Source organism: Cebidichthys violaceus, unplaced genomic scaffold (assembly GCF_023349555.1).
Source record: "Cebidichthys violaceus isolate CVI_PGR_0920_01 unplaced genomic scaffold, fCebVio1.0.p SCAF_1, whole genome shotgun sequence".
In the NCBI taxonomy this organism is placed as follows: domain Eukaryota; kingdom Metazoa; phylum Chordata; class Actinopteri; order Perciformes; family Stichaeidae; genus Cebidichthys; species Cebidichthys violaceus.
Genome location: NW_027176262.1, coordinates 5083397 through 5100630, shown reverse-complemented (window position 1 = coordinate 5100630; position 17234 = coordinate 5083397). Strand labels below are relative to the sequence as shown.

Below are 17234 nucleotides of genomic sequence, written 5' to 3'. Positions count from 1 at the left end.
CTTCTACTATAACCTTTACAAAAAAAGATATCGAAGACAGAATAAAAGATGTAATTTTTTGGTACAATTGTGAAATATGCTTTCGTCTAAAGAGTCATCCTACTCCAAAACTTTGAGGATGTACGTCTTTTTTGAGCAAAGTTTGAAGAAATAGCATCAAAAGAGACTTCCAATAAGTGCATTCAACAATGTTGGTAAAACCCCAAAATTGCAATAATAAAGCAAGAACATACATTTCAGCTGAATTGCTTAAAGTGCTACATTTAGCCAAATTAAGAGACAGACAAAGACTTTCTGTAACTATATATTATCTCAGAATCTGCGGTCCTCACGTCAATGGGGAGCTTGAGTTGCAGCAATAATAAAGACAAACTTTATTTATGAAACTTTTGTTACCATTGTTACTAAATGCTTTTCAGAAAAGCACAACGGATAACACCAAAAACAACAATAAAGACACAGAAGAATAAAGTGCGTGGAGCGTTCCTTAGTCTGAGGACTCTGACAACAGCAAGTCAGGCTGCTGCTTAAAATTCTGAAGTTAAAGGATCAAATCCTAGCTCCACTGTCTAGCAAATCAATCTGGAGATTGTCCAAGTTTTCTCCTCAGTGGTGTGCACAACACATCTTAGAACAAAGTAACATTCTTCTTTTTTTTGTCATAACTCACCAAGATAATGTGCTAATACAGCTAATAATTGAAAATCTGAGGTGAAAAGATCCAAACTAAGCTCTGTTTCAGGAAGTTACAGACTATTTCCACAACACTAAAAACAAAACTGAAGAAGCTATATAATGCAGATTGATTTTTTTTTTTCATACCTGTAATGTGCAGACACATCTGTCATGTTTAGTTTTTCCAGAGATGGTATGTCAGGTAGTTAGGGGATTGCATAGAAGACCTGAGGTTGAGGGTTCAACACCCAGAAAGTCAGACATGCTGCGTAACAGCAGATAAGTATGTCGGATCTGATAGCTAGGTGGTAGAAGGCACAATAAAAAACATTTATTATAGTGGCTAAATCATTTAAAGAATCAACATGTTTCCAACTGTGTAGGTCTTTGTCGGGTGAGGTCACACCTAGATAGTATAAACAGCCAATAGGAAGCAATCGCATGACCCAGCTAAATCACTAAATATCATGAGAAGAGAGAGCATGGACACAACTATATACATCATAAATAAGAGATCTTCACCATAGGCCGCAAGAAAAGGGATGGGTCTAAAATAATTAATATGGGGTTCATGAAAAAAACTTGACTCAACTAAGTGTCCCTCGCAATAATAGCTCAGTAGCGTTTAACAGTCTATTGGATTTGTTCAGCATGTTACTATATGTGGTGCCGAAAATTGGATTTTCCGTCAGATTTTCTTTTTAAGAAGAAAAAGAGCAGCGTCAGATTTTTGATCTACGGTTGAGTACACAGAGCAGCCAGTTATCTCCCTCTCTCACTAAAACAACCGTCCGAAGTGCTCCTAGCATTCGTGGCGTGGTTGGTGGGGTTCCCAGTTTGGAAGGCGCCATGGGCCGGGTTTGAGTCCTCACCATTGTGAGGACACCAGTCCTCCAGAGCACCACTGCAGAGGTGGACGAGGCAATATGAGACATGTGTCTCCTCTGTTGGAGAGATAGAAGGAGGGGGTTATGACACAGAAATCCTCATGATCCCTGCTGCTACAAAACTACAAATACAACTTAAACAGCCACTACAAGAACTTCTATAATAAGCTTTCTCAAAGTTTTGATGACAGATTTAAGGAGCCAGATTGAGGGTCGCACGGGAAAATGGCATATTATATTAATATTTCTTTTATGGCATATTGTACAGTTACTTTTTAATGGCATAATATATTACAACACATTACACTCTGCTATTCATATACTATGATATTTTTTAGGACATACTACGTTATTATTATTTATGGCATACTATAGTACGACATTTTTATGACTTGCGTCATAAACTATATTGTCATTTTCATGACATATTTTTAATTTCTATGACATACTATACTCTATTATATTGTTTTGTGGTATATACTATACAATGTCATTTTTTATGTGATGAAATATTAAATTGTTTTGATATAGTATACCGTGACATTTTCTATGATTTTTGATATCATTATAATTTTTTTCATTACATACATATTTCATTACATACCATACTATCAACCATACCTATTTTTATGATGTACAAAATTCTTATTTTTCATGGCATACAATACCATGTCTTATTTATGGCATTTCATAGTAGACTATTCAATGTCTTTTTATAAGATTCTAAACTATGTTTATAATATACTATATTATTATGTTTCATGACATGCTATACTATTTTGATGACATTGTAAATATGTTTTATGGGATACTATACTATGACTTTTTTATGACACATTTTATAACATACTATACTATGATATTTCAATGACATACTATATTATGAATTGTTCATGGCATGACTTTTTCATTAATATCACAAGTATACATACTTTTCTATGGCATACTATATCATGGAATTTGTATGACATAAAAATCATTATTTTTATGGCATATAATACCATGACATTTCATGGCCAATCAATACTATGATTTGTTTATGGCATTCTATGACATTGTATTGATATAGTTACCTATTGTTCTCCTCCAGGCCCTTAAAGTCCCTTTGTTCATGTAGCAGTGGACAGTAAACAGAGACATACTGTACACACCAAGATTTGAAGCCTCTCCTGCTCCAATAACAGACCCCGGTTCACTACCTTTTAAAAGAGATTTTAGTTGTTACTAATAACATATGAAGGACTGGACACGTTTTTTTACGAAACCACCGGTGAATTCATGAAAATATCAAAATGTCGGGTGTTTGAAACGCTACGACAACACACAGTGTACAGACACAATACTCCAGCACAGGTGAGGTTCTTCTCAGTTATTTATTTCACTTGATTCAACTAACATCTTTCTCTGAGACAGAATTGCTGTGGCAAATAAACAACCTTAAAGAGTCACATGCATAAAATGTGAATCACATGAGGCTGGGGGATGACAATGGAGATGAGGAAAAGGAGAGGACTTGTGTGTATTGTGCCTTAGAGAAGCCCCTCAGAGGGTAATGCTCATTCACTGACATTAAACACTGAATAACCTGCACTGTTAAAGTTGATGTATCCATAGCTTGGTTCTAGTAGATCAATTATTTGTGAGCATTACATATTGCTTGATACGTCAGCTGTTGAAGTCAGAAACATGCCAAATCAGATGTCTGACAAAATTGTAACAACATCACTTTCAAGGTGAAGCCCTTTGATTTGTTCTGCTGCTTCAGGAAACACCACAGAGATTAACATCACAGAATCTAATCCAACCAATCAAACCACGCGCTGACCTGTACGGTCAAACCTGCCGTTTGTTTGCTTGCATTTTGACAAGAGCAACGTAAGATAAGAGTTTAGTTTTGTTCGAGCGGTAAATTATATACAACATACTCCATTTTAAGACAACCTGTAGTGTTCAAATGAAGTCTTTTAAACGCTGGTGTGTGTTTTTTTTCTCCATTTTGGAATTTGTTTCAGCACTAAAAACAATTCAGGTGGATTCAGTTTTTTAGATTAAAAGTGGATAATGACCACTCAAGTACAACTTAGATCAACAGCAATGCTATAAAGAAGATGTGGTGTGTGTGTGTGTGTGTGTGTGTGTGTGTGTGTGTGTCTGCCAGTGGGTAGCACAACCCCATTATCGATCTGTAAGATAATCTGAGTACAATTTACTGTTTGTGCGCATGCTGTTTTTTCGAGAGCAGTTGGAAAATACAGATTTAAGGGCAAACACTGCTATGATTCAAATGCACATCCTCACTTAAAATAAATACATGAATAAATATATTAAATTTGATTTTTAATAAATAATGGGAGGCAAGTTGAAGAGTAGAACAAATCCAGAGATAGTCTGTGTGATCTCCATGGCCGGTCCCTGTGCAGTGTGATATCATGCAGTCAATGAAAACAGCCAGTCTGATGAGAGGTATAATACAGCCATTGCCTAAATGTGTATCTTATCATATTCTAAGAGAAATATGTAATAGCACGGTTTCCCCATCTGATGAGCCCGAGAGGCCGTAATGTCTTTGTAAGTTTTCATACTGCAGCGGTGTATTTTGGGTTGTGTGTGTGTTGAAGGGGCAGAGGGTGCTCAGAGATAATCTGGCAACGATACAAAGGCTCAGTGTTTGAATTATCTCCGGCTACTTCTGCCGGGCAATGTTAGATAAGAACCACCGCTGCGTATCGCACTAGACGGATGATTTATCAAGTCGAGGGGAAAGTCTATTATAAGAGGCGTAGAATAACTTTGTTACAGTGTTAAGACACACAGCGCCATAGCTGCCGATGTCTATCGTTAGAGGTGCGGCGACTCTCTTCTGCGATCCAGTTAATGTACAGCAGATGGATCGTAATACTAATAAAAACCATGAGACATCAATCCACAATACTGAAGATGGCGCGTCAAACGCTGCTACCAAATCATTAGCAAAAATAAGATTCATTTTTGTGCTTTTCTTTAGCCTGCTGTCATTTGAGAGTAGCGCGTATTCTCTCATTTCATACGCGGAAGCCAAAGTTGTTATAAAACACATTTATTTTGGGGCCATGCATAAATGATTTGAATCCATCCTTCATAACTTACACCAGCTGTTGAAAGGTGAGCTGCATTAAACGTCAGCAGATGTAGCCTGGATTGATATTTTAGGGGATTTTGTCTCCTTCACAGAGTAGAGTGTATATTTAGAGAGGAGCGGGACTGACGAGCCTAGTGAAAATCAAATTCTCGGCCTTTGATGCTTATTAATGGGTGGCTTGTGGACACACGAGCGTGCACAGGCAAGGGAAAATATTAGCTCTCGATAATGACACCGATTTTTCCCTGCAAAGTCAAAAAAAATAACGCTTTATGTGAAAGCTTACATGGCAATTAGGTCAACATTCGTGAGTCTACCGCGTAGCTGATTTGACGTTCTTTGTCTATGCGTTATGAATGTGTCACAAACTGGAGTTTCGATTACCAAATGAAATTGGTGGTGTGCTATTACTCTTTCCATGTGTTGAACCTAGTGTGAACCTGTGCCTTGTCGTGTGTCGTTGTCAGGAATTCACCAGGGGGAAAAGAGAAGAGACTTTGTTTGTTTGTTTTTTTACATATAAATACAGTAAGTACAATGCTTTTGTCAAAATTTGTCCTCAATCATCTGATTGTTCTCATGTTGAATTACTATTTACACATGTTGCCACAAAGGAACATCTTTTTGTGTATGTTGTTTTTTAAGTGCTCAGAAGTGTCAGGATTTTTGATGTCTCCATGTACGTTTCAGCACCCAAGCACTACAAGGGGTTCATTTCAAACAGAAGTCTCTCTTCAAGTGTACGGGGGTGGCGTAAATGCATGAGTTATAATGAGACCATAAAATGAACAATGATAACCCAAGAGTAAATGCAGGTAAGAGTCAGTAGTATTGAACTAGCAAGTCAAGTGCTTGTGAAACACCCAAACTGATTAAATTAAATTAAAGCAAACATTTTTTATAGTTATCAAAAGAACATTCCTTCCCTTGCTATGTTTGTGATTGCACAAAGGAAAATCCACAAAAGACATATTTGTCCTTGGAGTCGTGTTTTTTTTTTATTCCGACTGATGATGTAGACGGTGTCCCTTAAATCCAAACTTCTCCTTTGAACCGTGTGCAGATCCGGGCAATGTGTGTTTTATTTCCTTAGTGTTCTTGAGGTGAAGGATATTCTTTAACCTGCTTGTTTGGTTGACTCCGCTGGCTGTATGCTTGACATATTGTGCTGTCTCTTTTGTCGGGTTGTCCTCAGCGGCCCGTTGTACCGTGAAGGTGCGGGTCACGTCTGTCCACGCCGACCCTGCGAGGCGTCCTTTATGTCGTCTCCTCTGCACTTCAGCCGCAGACCTGACAAATAACTTCCGCCTCTTACTAATCTGTGCTTTAATATGGTACATTTGTACTGTTTTGGTCCATATTTTAAAAATGTCAGATTCAGTCAAGAGGATTAAATCCCCCTTCAAAAGGCCCCCATTTCCTTTTTTTTTCTGATGATTAAGACATGAGCGCTGGTTGCACTTATCAAGAGACTCGCAGCTTTCTTCCTCCGCAGGTCCAAGGCCAACCACCTGCAATAGAAAGGATTAAGATATGCTGAGAAAGCGCACTAAGCCTTAATTAAGTTAATTTAACCTGTTTATTTCATAGGTGGCATTTTATAATGGACACCAGCTGCTGTAATTGTGCCCTAACAGAAAGCACTAAAAGATTATGAATGCACAATTTAATATGAAATATAAATAAACAACTGCTCTTCTGTAAGACCTGGTGAAAATGATCATCACATTTCCATTTTCCCCTGCAATAGAAGCTATTTCAAAATTATAAATTATTAATTACCTGAGGGGAAACGGTCAAATCTCCACATTGGGGTCTGTGAATCCCTTTTTCCCCTCGTTCACGAGGACGGGTTTCTCCGTTCTCGTGTGCCAAACGAGTATCTGGTGAGAAAAACAAACACAAACAACAGCGACATTAGTACCATGCTGTTCCGTTAATGCACTCGCCGAGTCCGCTCTCCCTTTCAGCTCCCACTCTGCCTCATGTTCTTCAAAACAGTCGATTCTGGTTCTAGCTCTTACAGTACATGCACCGCCACAGGCGCTGTCTGTGTGTAAAGAGCTACTTGAGCGTGAACCCGGCATTAGAAGGGAGTGAAGAGGGACCAAATATGACACAGCCCTCTCAGCTTGGCCTGTGTAAAGCCCTCTCCTGCCCACAGGAGAAAGGCTACCTTCCAATGACAGCCAGCTGAAGACATTTTGACACAGCTTATACACATATATACATATATATACATATATATACATATATGTATATATGAGCTCTTTTGCCTTTGCAGTAGCGCCACAGTTCTTTGCACAGTTCTTCTGCTGTAGTGCCGCCGAGCCTTCAGATTGGGTTCATTTGGACAAACATCCAATAAAAAGGTGGCAATATGGGAAAAAGGGGAGGGGGAAAAGAACAGCCAAGCTCATTTTCCCTGCTCTTCTGTGTTGGAACCCTCCTTACTTTCATCTCGCCGTGGCGGCGGCCATGAATTATGCATAGGGCGTGTTTGAGATGTGCCAGGAGCCCACTCCTACTTTGCTCAGGTGTTGGGGGGAGGTTAATAGTCACTTGCATCGGAAGTGCTAGATTATAAGGAAGAGAGATGCCCATGCACGACGTTTTTCTTCCTCTTCCCTCTCCCGCCCTTCAGTCCGTCCCCGTGCTCATCTGTAATCAGTGTGACGGCCCTACCTCCCCGTTCCTCCCAACTCCAATTCCGCTCTCTCAGCCGTTCCCTGAATCCCCTCTTTTCATTTACCCCTCTGAAAAGGCTGGGGGAGAGCAGGAGAAAAAGCTGGCTCAAAGTATCTCTCTCCCTTCCTTTTCCCTCTCTTTGCGTGTGTGTGTGTTTGTGTGTGTGGGGGGGGGGGGTGATTGTGTTGTGGATCCTGGCTAGCTAAGCCCTCTGGCTGACTCCTCTTTGCCCAAAGAGAGGCTTAGTGATGTGACCCATGCAGACCAAGGGTCGTAGTCAGGGATGGTGGAGTGGGCATGGAGAGGAAAACGTTGCTGCTGCTGCTGCTGCTGCTGCTGCTGCCCTCAAGCCTGTTACTGAAATATGTGTGGATGTGTGTGTGTTTGTGTGTGTGTGTGTGTGTGTGTGTGTGTGTGTGTGTGTGTGTGCAGAAAAGTAATGTGGGCAATGTGAGAAATATAATCAATGATATGCAACTTTTCAGCAACAACTTTGCATTCATTTGCTTTCTGACCATCAGAAAATCCTGTTTTCATAGATTTTTGTCAAGACATGCATGGATTTCTTGCCCTGTATACGTGGAAGAGGAACATTGAGGAGGACATGCAAACCAGTTGCCTCACAAGGTGATTTGTTTTTCCCAGCTCCGGAGGGTTTATCAAGTAAGTTTGAGGCATCAAAACGTCCTATGCTCTTGATTGGGGATCATTGAAAAGATATAAAATAAGTTATCCATGTCAGGAAAGTGCTGTGGTTCAATTACATTTGGTTGTCTTTGAAATAAATAAGTAAACAATATAGGAAATGCACTTATTTTAATTCAATACCACCATTCTCATATCTGTGTCCTAAATCCGAAGCACAGACAGAAACATGTTAGCTTGGACACTGCGAAAAAATAGATTGTGGTTCATTTCCATTTTCTTTTCCTGTGAATCTGAATTAGTGGTAAACATATTTTACCACGATGGTTCAGTATGCAGATTTAGAGCTCATTAAGGTTATGTCATTAGTATGCTACAGCAAGTAGTGGAAAGTAGGTATTGACGTTTTCTGCTGCTGGTTCACCTCTACTCTTTTACATTTCAAAGGGAAATATTGCACTTTTTCACTTCGCTGCATTTATTCTACAGCTGTACTTCACAGATTACGATTTTACAATCAAAAGAGATATAATAAGCCTATAAAATACAATGCATTATTAAAGATTGAACCAGTCGTTCCCAACCTGTTTGACTTGTGACCTCTTACAAAGAGCAGTCTTTCTATTCGTTGTTAGCGCTTCCATTAAAGAGAGATTTTTCTCTCAAAACCTCTCAGATGGTTTGATCAAAATAACAGTTTAAGGCCAAAAGAGGTCAAATTATTCAATATTTCACAAAACAGTTAAGATTAGAGAAAAGTCCAACAACTGAAAACAGAGTGATGTATCAGAATTTACTTTATTTCTCCTTTTTTACACTATTAAAATCTCACGACCACCCACAGTTATCTTTTGTGTTTTTCCTTGAGTAGGATTTTTTTTTTTCTTAAACGTTATGGAGTACATTTGCATTGATGTATTGGTACTTCTATTTAAGTAGAGGATCTGAATACTTTTCCTTCCAAACCTTTTGACCATCCTCATGAGCAGTTTAACTTTAACTGCTAACTGCTAAGTCAAGGTGCTTAACGTCATCGACAAAGAGGGGGGATTACCTTAGTGCAATTGGCTGCTTTAGGCTCCAGGTCGTTGAGTGTAACAAGTTCCCGGAGCAAACTACTCTCCTGGTAGCCTCCCTTCACCCCGCGAAGCTTAAAATACGCCTGCGGCTTGAAGAGGATGAGCCTCAGGTTGATGGCAAAGCCGGCCATGTCGATGGCAAAGGGCCGATGGGGGTCGAACACCGTCTTCCAGCCGTAGACCTTTCCAGCTGCATTGACCTTAGGGGACTCGTACCGCAAGCCGCCCACAAAGGCCACAGGCCACACTGAAACTTTCCGAGTGGATCTCATCTAGCGAGAGGAGAGTCGAGAAGAGAAGATGGAGGGGAGGAGAGAGAGCAAATTAGTCATGTGAAAAAAGCATACATGACAGTGAGACACGGCATTCGAGCATCAGCTGCCATCTTTACAGCAGAGTGTGGACGGAGCGTCTTTAGAGCTGCAGCTATTATTCATTCTGAAAGACGGTGAATATTGACCAAGCCATTGTGCCCTGTGCTAGATGAAGGCAGATCACATGCATTGTTCAACCGCTTCCCTACAACGAGATAATTAGACACAACCATCTTTGAAGGAGCCAAGCCATTAGAGCAAGTGGCTCTAGTCGCTGGTTGGCTGGGGAGATTCTTTACGGTAGAGCGCTGCAATCCGCTTCTTCTTTTTGTCCTTTAATCTTCCAGCATCAAACGGTCTTGCCACCCTTTTTTCTCAGTTAGCCTTTGCCATTCTAGAAGGGCCGGCTGCAGTCATAAAATGTACGTTTTTACAGTGAGGGAACAGGAAACAGCAGAGTCGTTTAATCAAACTCAATGCAGCAGAAATAATTATGCTGTGGCCTCTATGGGGGAAGGTCTATTTAAAAATAAATGTGCAAGTGTATGTACAGTATCTAGTATGTGTGTATATAGTATATGATAAAGTAGAGTTCATACATGCATATAGAATATGTCTATATTTGCAATGCAAGCCTGATTCCAAGTGTGTATTCGCTAAAGCGTGCATTGTGTATTTTAAATATGTGTGCAAATCACGAGCAAATAACCATTTGCACGTGATCTGCTCTATTAGATTGGTGTGTGTGATCTCTGATGGGCTGCTGTGTGGTCAGTTCAGGGGATCAGAGAGCTGCAGAGTGTGAACAGCATGAAATGGGCTGGGGGGGGGGGGGGGGGGGGCTTATGGGAATCTGTGGATTTTAGATTTGGGGGGAAATAAACTGTGCCAGGAAGCCAGATAAGATTTGGCAGGACGTTGGGTGTCAATGAGATCTGGGTGTTAATGGTGGAAGAGAGATTGAGCGCTTACATGCATCCATGTGATTGTGCTGCTGTAACGTTATACACAGGATCATATTTCTGTCTGTTACGTGGCCTATATGCATTTGGCAGCAATGCATTTGTAGACAGGTGACAACTGAATCCAGCCACCGACCCAATTTGGCCCAAACACAAGTACAACTGCGTGCTTCCCTCATAGATATACAGTACGTACAACTTAAATGAGGCATAAATCAGCCTTTCTGTAGGCAATGTCAAGAGGCTCGTCACTTTCCCGTCTGAAAATGTGCAAACGAGTGTTCCGCCTGCTGCCTCTTGTGGGAATATCAGCCACAGTAAAATAGCACACATCTCTCTTCTTCTGGCACCCGAGCAAATGAAAACGCAACAAAGTTCCTTTTGCCCAACTCTGGTGAGTATCATGTGTTTGTTCACTGTTGCTACAGTTTGTATTTGAATGCCTGCGTGTGCATTTAAGATCTATTCCTTGCTCCGCTCAGTGAGAAGCCGTCGGAGACAAAGTGGCCGTGTTTCAGAGAAGCAAAAAAAAATAAAAAAATCCCAAATCCTCATAGAGAAAAGAAGGCAGGCATCCAGGTATTAATCAGTCCTTAAGGGTGCAGAGAGGAAGGAACAGAACAGAACAGTCGCCCATTGCTGCCATTAGAGGAGTCTTTGGATTTAAGTCTTTGTAGAATAAGAAGATGAAGATTTGTTGCATGTCATATTATGCTAAATTATGCTAAATTCCAAATAAAGTGATTTTTGAACAGATAATGTACAGCAGGGTGTTTATATCGTTATATCATATCCATTATATAGCTTAAAACATGACAATCTTAATAGTTTCTCAAAGATATCTTGTGTGTAAATATATTCTGGAAGCACCAATAGTCAAAATATCATGGAAATGTCGGACATGTTTTGATATTTGATTTGTGATTATCTTAACTTACTGCAGACATTCTGAGTATGAGATTGCTCCATTCTCTTGGATTTATGCTGCTGACATTTATTCTTAAAGGTTGAAATTGAGAACAGAGAGCGTTGGTTAAACACAACATATGCTAAAACACTTTGTGGTTTGTAAGGAAACATAAACATTTCCCTATAAAGTTATTTACACTGTGATGTACTTTAACAGTGAGAAATACATTTTTCAAGATTTAGTTTTTTTGTTTTTATTGAGGCATGACCAACACAAATATGTACTTAATTTTGATGTGCCAGAGCCACTGATAGCAACTGCATGAATGAAAGAATGTGGATATGAATAGGTGGTAATAATATCAATCTATGGCACCAAAGTGTCTGGCAGCAGATGTGATGTAAGTTCAGTTACAACAATTCCAGTTACAATTTGTTGTTCATTTGTTGAGATGCTGACAGCTCGTCAACATGTAACTAGCTCTAATTTCTTTAAATGCTTCATATAATTAGAGTAGAAAATGTATTTCAATTGCTCAAAATGATTGAATTAGATGATTTAAGATTAACCGGGAGAAAATGATGAGTCAATTTCTAACATATGGAGCAGTGCGCATCAATCTTTCAACCTTTGTCACCACACTGGAGACTTAAACACCTATATTGTTTTCAAGCCGTTGAGACGCTGAATATTTACTCTGGTGTCAGCAAGTTATTCTGTAGTTGCAGTCCACTCTATCTGGCTGCCACCTTCTCTTTTTATCAAGCTTCTTCTTTTTCTGTCTCTCCCGCTCGGCGTCTCTCTCTTTCCCCCTCAGGGCCGTTACTCTGACCCATAAACAGGCCCGTTGGAGGTGATGGAGGGCCTCTGAGGGAGATGGAGCACCTCGGCTGATTCCCAGAGAAAGGTAATGACAGGCCCCGTCAATACCCGACGCTCCATTTACTTTGGACCCCGCCTGCACTACTAACAAGACCTGAGGCTAATACTCAGAAGACCTAGACCGTGTCTGCTCAGGTAATTCAACTGATGTCGAGATGGATGGCCTGAGATGTACTGATTACGTGCCCAAACGTCTCTCCACCAGCTCCAGATCACTGCCCATGCTTGTTAGGAGCAAAAAACATCCAACATACCAGAGTACAGTGTAGAGTATATGGCTGGGCAGTGCCATATATGGCCATACCCCATGTATTTTATATTGAACCACAGCTATAGGGACGGATCCGCAAGAAAACATGCAATCCACAAAGTAAACATGGACATTTGTGCATGCTTTTTTTCCCAATACAACTCCAAAAGGAGTCTACATGTACAGCAGAGAATATCTTTTTTAAAAACAAATCTTTATGCATTGCACCAAAAATTCAAAGACACAAAATAATATTGAATCTGCCTCATCCTTTCTTCAAGCCCACGTTAAAAAAGCAGTCAGTTTTATTTTTCTGGATCTTTGCACAAAATGACCATAACACATTGCTGAGGGTTCACCGATTGTTGGCCTTCCTGATCAATTCCACTCTCTCCTCTTTTAGCCGAGTGGCTGCTGAGAGCGTTCTAGCTTTCTAAAAAGCCTGGCCTCTGTGTTTGTGCTGGGAACGAAACAATGAATTAATCTCCCAGACCCCCTGAATTACCCACCGTTTGCTTTGCGCAGGGTTTGTTTTCCTGAGACTCAAGTGGAGCAGCATTTGAAAGGTGGATTTAGCTTCAACAGTGAAAACAGGAAATGGTTATACTTAGGTATAGGCTTTACAATCCAAAGTTTAGATGATTTAAGTTGGAAATACTTAAGAAGTTAGGTTACGGTTAGAGAGGATTGGGTTATGGTAATGACTTTCATTTGTAATTGTAGTTACACAGCGATCTATAAAAGACAACAACAGCCCCTTTCACACGCAGATTCCGTGACACTGCCTTATAAAAGACCCGCCGTTTCACACGAAACCAAACAACGGTGGCATAATGCCACCCCAGAGTGTAAATTCAGATAGCACGCCACGGCATCAAAAGAGTTATGATGTTTTGTCTTGATGACAGCGGGGGAACAACTCTGGCATATTAATGGCGAAACAGTCCTGCCTTAATAAACAGGGCGTGTGAAAGAGGCTGAGGAAGCTGATTCAGCTACGTGTACATGGTAGCCATTGTTTGCTGTCCATGTAATATAGCAAACATCCACTGCAAAGAACAACCTATGCTGTAAATGTGCTTTGTCTTGCTTGTCTTCTTCTAGCCAATTCATGAGAGATTGTATAAAAAAAAAGCATGAATTAAACATGAGTGTATAGCAATTCTGACCTCCTCAAACAACTCCAGGCTGTATGTGTTGTCGTCGTCAGCAAAGTAGACGATTCCAGCTTGGCTGCTGTTGGCGTTGAAGGTCTCCCTCAGCCACCGCAGGGCCAGATTCCTCTGCATCGTCCCCCTGGGGATTCTGGGGTCCCGAGTGTCACCCCGCAGCTTATAGTTCCTGGGCGTCTCTACATTGAGGTGGGTGTAGTTAAGTCCCATTTCTCGGAGGAGCCGCGTGACGAGAGGCGTTCTCCTTTGGGAGTCCTCCACCAGGATCCAGTGCAGGTTGGGAACATGGAGGAAGGTGTTCGCCAGCCGCGTCAGCTCCGCCTTCTGCACCGGTCGACTATATGTGGGGGTGATGATGTGGATGGTTGGCAGCACATCGGACCAGGGTGGAGGCCGCGTATACACATACTCTGTCCTCACCACCTCCACAATGTCCTTATCTGAGGCACAGTATTCCTTGGAGTCTTGCGCCTGGCCACCTGCCTCCCTCTTGCCCTCCACACCATCATCTGCAGATTTGGGGATAAGAAGACATGTAAGGCATTAGCGCAACCTTGGGCTGCCCTTTGTATATTTGCCTCAGGTGACTTAAACCCAATAGGGGTAAAGTGTACCTGAGAGCCGGTGGTGACGGACTGCAAGCCTCTCTGGAATGATAAAGATCTCTTTTACTAGATGGTGACAGGCTGCAAAAAGTGAAAGCAGGCACCGTGAGAGGATAACACAGCTGATGGACAGAGAGACAGGGCAAGGAAAGGGAGGGGAGAGATTCCCCCAGCGTTGCCTTTGGGCTTTTCTTCCGAAAGGAAGAAAAATGTGGGTGTGTGGATCCAGGAGACGTGCCCACTCCACCATGGACTCCCTCGCCCTCTGCCTGCCCCTCCATGTCCCCTCCATACTAAACACTATGCTACTTTCCTGCAATGTAGTTATGAAGTTGTGCAGCTGCAATTAATGTTCACATTCATTTCATTATAAATATATATTGCCCCAGAGATTCCTAAACATGACCTAAAATGCTATGGTTAACTGTGGTGGGACTGAACACTCCGCTACCAAGATATTTTGGCTCATAAATGACTCCATGGAAAAGGGTTGAAATTGTTTTTGCGATTATTTGGTTATTCTGCTCAACCCAAAACACACATGCTCGCATTGGCGGATATTTCGCTTTTATGCACACTTGTTATCTGGCGCCTGAAAATCCAGGTAACACCAAATGCAAATTAAGCAGTAGAAAACTGGAATTGTTTTCCCGTGAACTACTTTTGTGGTCATGTTGAGCATTTGACACGACACAGAATTAATGATCAAAGCTCGCAGCAGCTGCAGCACCAGTGAATGCTGTGCCACTAACACACTGCTTTCTTGTTTCTTTCTTCTGGAATAAGGTGAACGTAATTTTGAATGTATAAGTGAGAATAATGTGCCGACTAAAGGGCTGCATGTAAACAGTGGTGAATAAGTCCTCTGACACAAGCTGTGAAACTTTGGCCCCAATAGTTTGGGCAAGATGGATAGAATATGATAAGTGAGTCATTAAAGTTGTTAATTTATTTTCAGCTAATGGTGAACTTCGTCACTGTTCAGCCCGAGTTCCAGTCGCACCTCCGACATACGGAGGGTTCTTCTGCGGCACATAGATTAACACAATCTGCTGATGGCCAGATGTTTGACAAAGGCTGCCAGCGAGCGCGCTGCCAAAAAGCACCTCTAGCTTCTCTTTTAAGAGCACACAAAAGGAGGCCTGTGGGCAGACCTTTTTTCTATGTAGACTTCATTGTGTCTTCACTGTATTTAATTGTCAACACTGTTTTCATAAAACCAATGAATTCGGTGAGGAATAAATGTGTTAGTACCCTAGTCATGGCATTCTTTTAATCTAATCAGACACTATTTTAGCTGTGTAGGTAAGCTGAAAAAACAAATTATTCAATATCATTTGTAGCTGTTGACTCCAGAATGCTTTAGGACAATTGTGCGTAGTTGTTTTGGTTGTTAACCCTTGTGTGTGCGTTCATGACATTATAAGAAGAGGGCAGAGAGCTCTGTTGATTTGCAGTGGCTCTAATGGGTTTGTTTACTCTGCCGAATGCTTGACATTTTACACTGTTGGTTTGTGGTGTCTGGGGGACGGTTGGGAGGCTCATGAGTGTGCGTCTTAATGACTCACACTGGTGTGCAAACGTGATATTACACGTCGGATGGAAGACATTCCGTGACGCTAACGGAGCAGACATTTGTTATTTCAAATTGCTGATTAAACAAACTCTAAAATGAATTTGCACTGAATTTGAACGTGAGTGAGTAAGTGAGCGAGTGAGTGAAATTGGGGAATAGTTTAAACCTAAATGGATGAACGAATTGTGGACATGCTGCTGTACAGTGCAGAAAAAAAATATGGATAAACAGGCCATGGCGAATGTTTCGTAACATACTGCATTAGAAAATAGTTATTGTCAACATAAGAGAATTGAAAGAAGACTAGACAAAGCTGAGAAATTTGTTCTATTCAATTGACAGACTGAATATACGATGTAAAAAATAACTCCTTGATGTATGAGAGCATATATGCGTCTGTAACCAAACAATCCCCACTGATGAGGTTTACAATGACTGGACGAGTGTCATTGAGCTCTGATGAAGCTGGTGGTCGTAGTTAGTGAGTGCCTCTAAATGAACGGCCTGTTGTCTAAACCTGAAGTGCGTCGTTAGGTTCGAGGACCCACTTCAGGTGTGGTATTGCCCGTGGAGTGCAGTGCACTGCGTACCCTTGCGGATGGCGAGGAGCGGAGCTATAGCGCTTTGGTGCCAAACAGTGATGAGCAGCGTCCAGGGTAACACGATCAACACGATGGCAAGAATATCTCTTCTCTTCGGCATCTCCAGGATTGGTTATCTGGCTCGGCATTACCTGGAGAAAAAAAAGACGGATGTATTATCATTCTGCAATTAGTAACACGCAGGATTTCACATAGAATCCCTTTGAACGTCTAAAAAATGTTCACTTTTCAACCTTTCAAGCAAACATATAAGTTGCTGAATCTCAATCACTTGGGGATGGGGAGGCACTGGAAGACACCCATATTCATGAGGACCAAAAGCATCATAAAGGAAATTGTGTCACAGTTTACTCTGAGCTGTTAAAACAAAATAGAATATTATTCTGCAGCAGACACAGCTCCATTACAGCCTCATTAAAAGACAGTAAGAGTGAGATGATGGCGCAGGTGCCGTTCATCCTTTGCAGGAAACTGTAAGACAGTAAAATAATAAAACACTATAAAATAAAACCATATCTATTAGTGTGTCACGGCCAACAAAAGGAGGGTCAAATCTACCAGAGGAGACCGTGGAGCAGGAGCTTGTGCCCTCTGTCGATCCAATGAGCTCATGGGTGCCATCAGTGACTTCATGCCCAGCGCTATAACTAGTCACAGGCCAAATGGCAGGAAACAATGTCAGCAGACTGCGGCTTGACTGTTTGGGATATGTGCCCTTCCCTCAGTCCAGATTGTTTGGTTCAACTTTGTATCCCTTTGAAAAATCGAATTACAGCATGACAGGCATTGACTGTAAATGAATTGAAATAGCATCGACAAATGAATCTTGAAAATTTCATTTATAAATGATTTGTCACAATTGGATTAAC

At 41.2% G+C, this 17234-nt stretch overlaps 1 protein-coding gene across 3 annotated transcripts in view; it reads right to left on the bottom strand.

The window, feature by feature from the left end:
- Positions 1-2920: 2920 nt before the first annotated feature.
- Positions 2921-17234, bottom strand: part of LOC137870238 (galactosylgalactosylxylosylprotein 3-beta-glucuronosyltransferase 1) — a 72479-nt gene continuing 58165 nt past the window's right edge. The window contains exons 4-9 of one of the 3 annotated variants that reach the window (XM_068707285.1): positions 16354-16496; positions 14197-14268; positions 13580-14091; positions 9068-9364; positions 6463-6563; positions 2921-6191 (exon numbers count right to left, since the gene is read on the bottom strand). In XM_068707285.1, coding sequence (XP_068563386.1) covers positions 6477-6563; positions 9068-9364; positions 13580-14091; positions 14197-14268; positions 16354-16465 — 1080 coding nt within the window. In that variant the 5' untranslated portion in view covers positions 16466-16496 and the 3' untranslated portion in view covers positions 2921-6191; positions 6463-6476. The remainder of the gene's footprint in view (positions 6192-6462; positions 6564-9067; positions 9365-13579; positions 14092-14196; positions 14269-16353; positions 16497-17234) is intronic. The other 2 variants (XM_068707294.1, XM_068707304.1) reach the window with 2 other exon arrangements.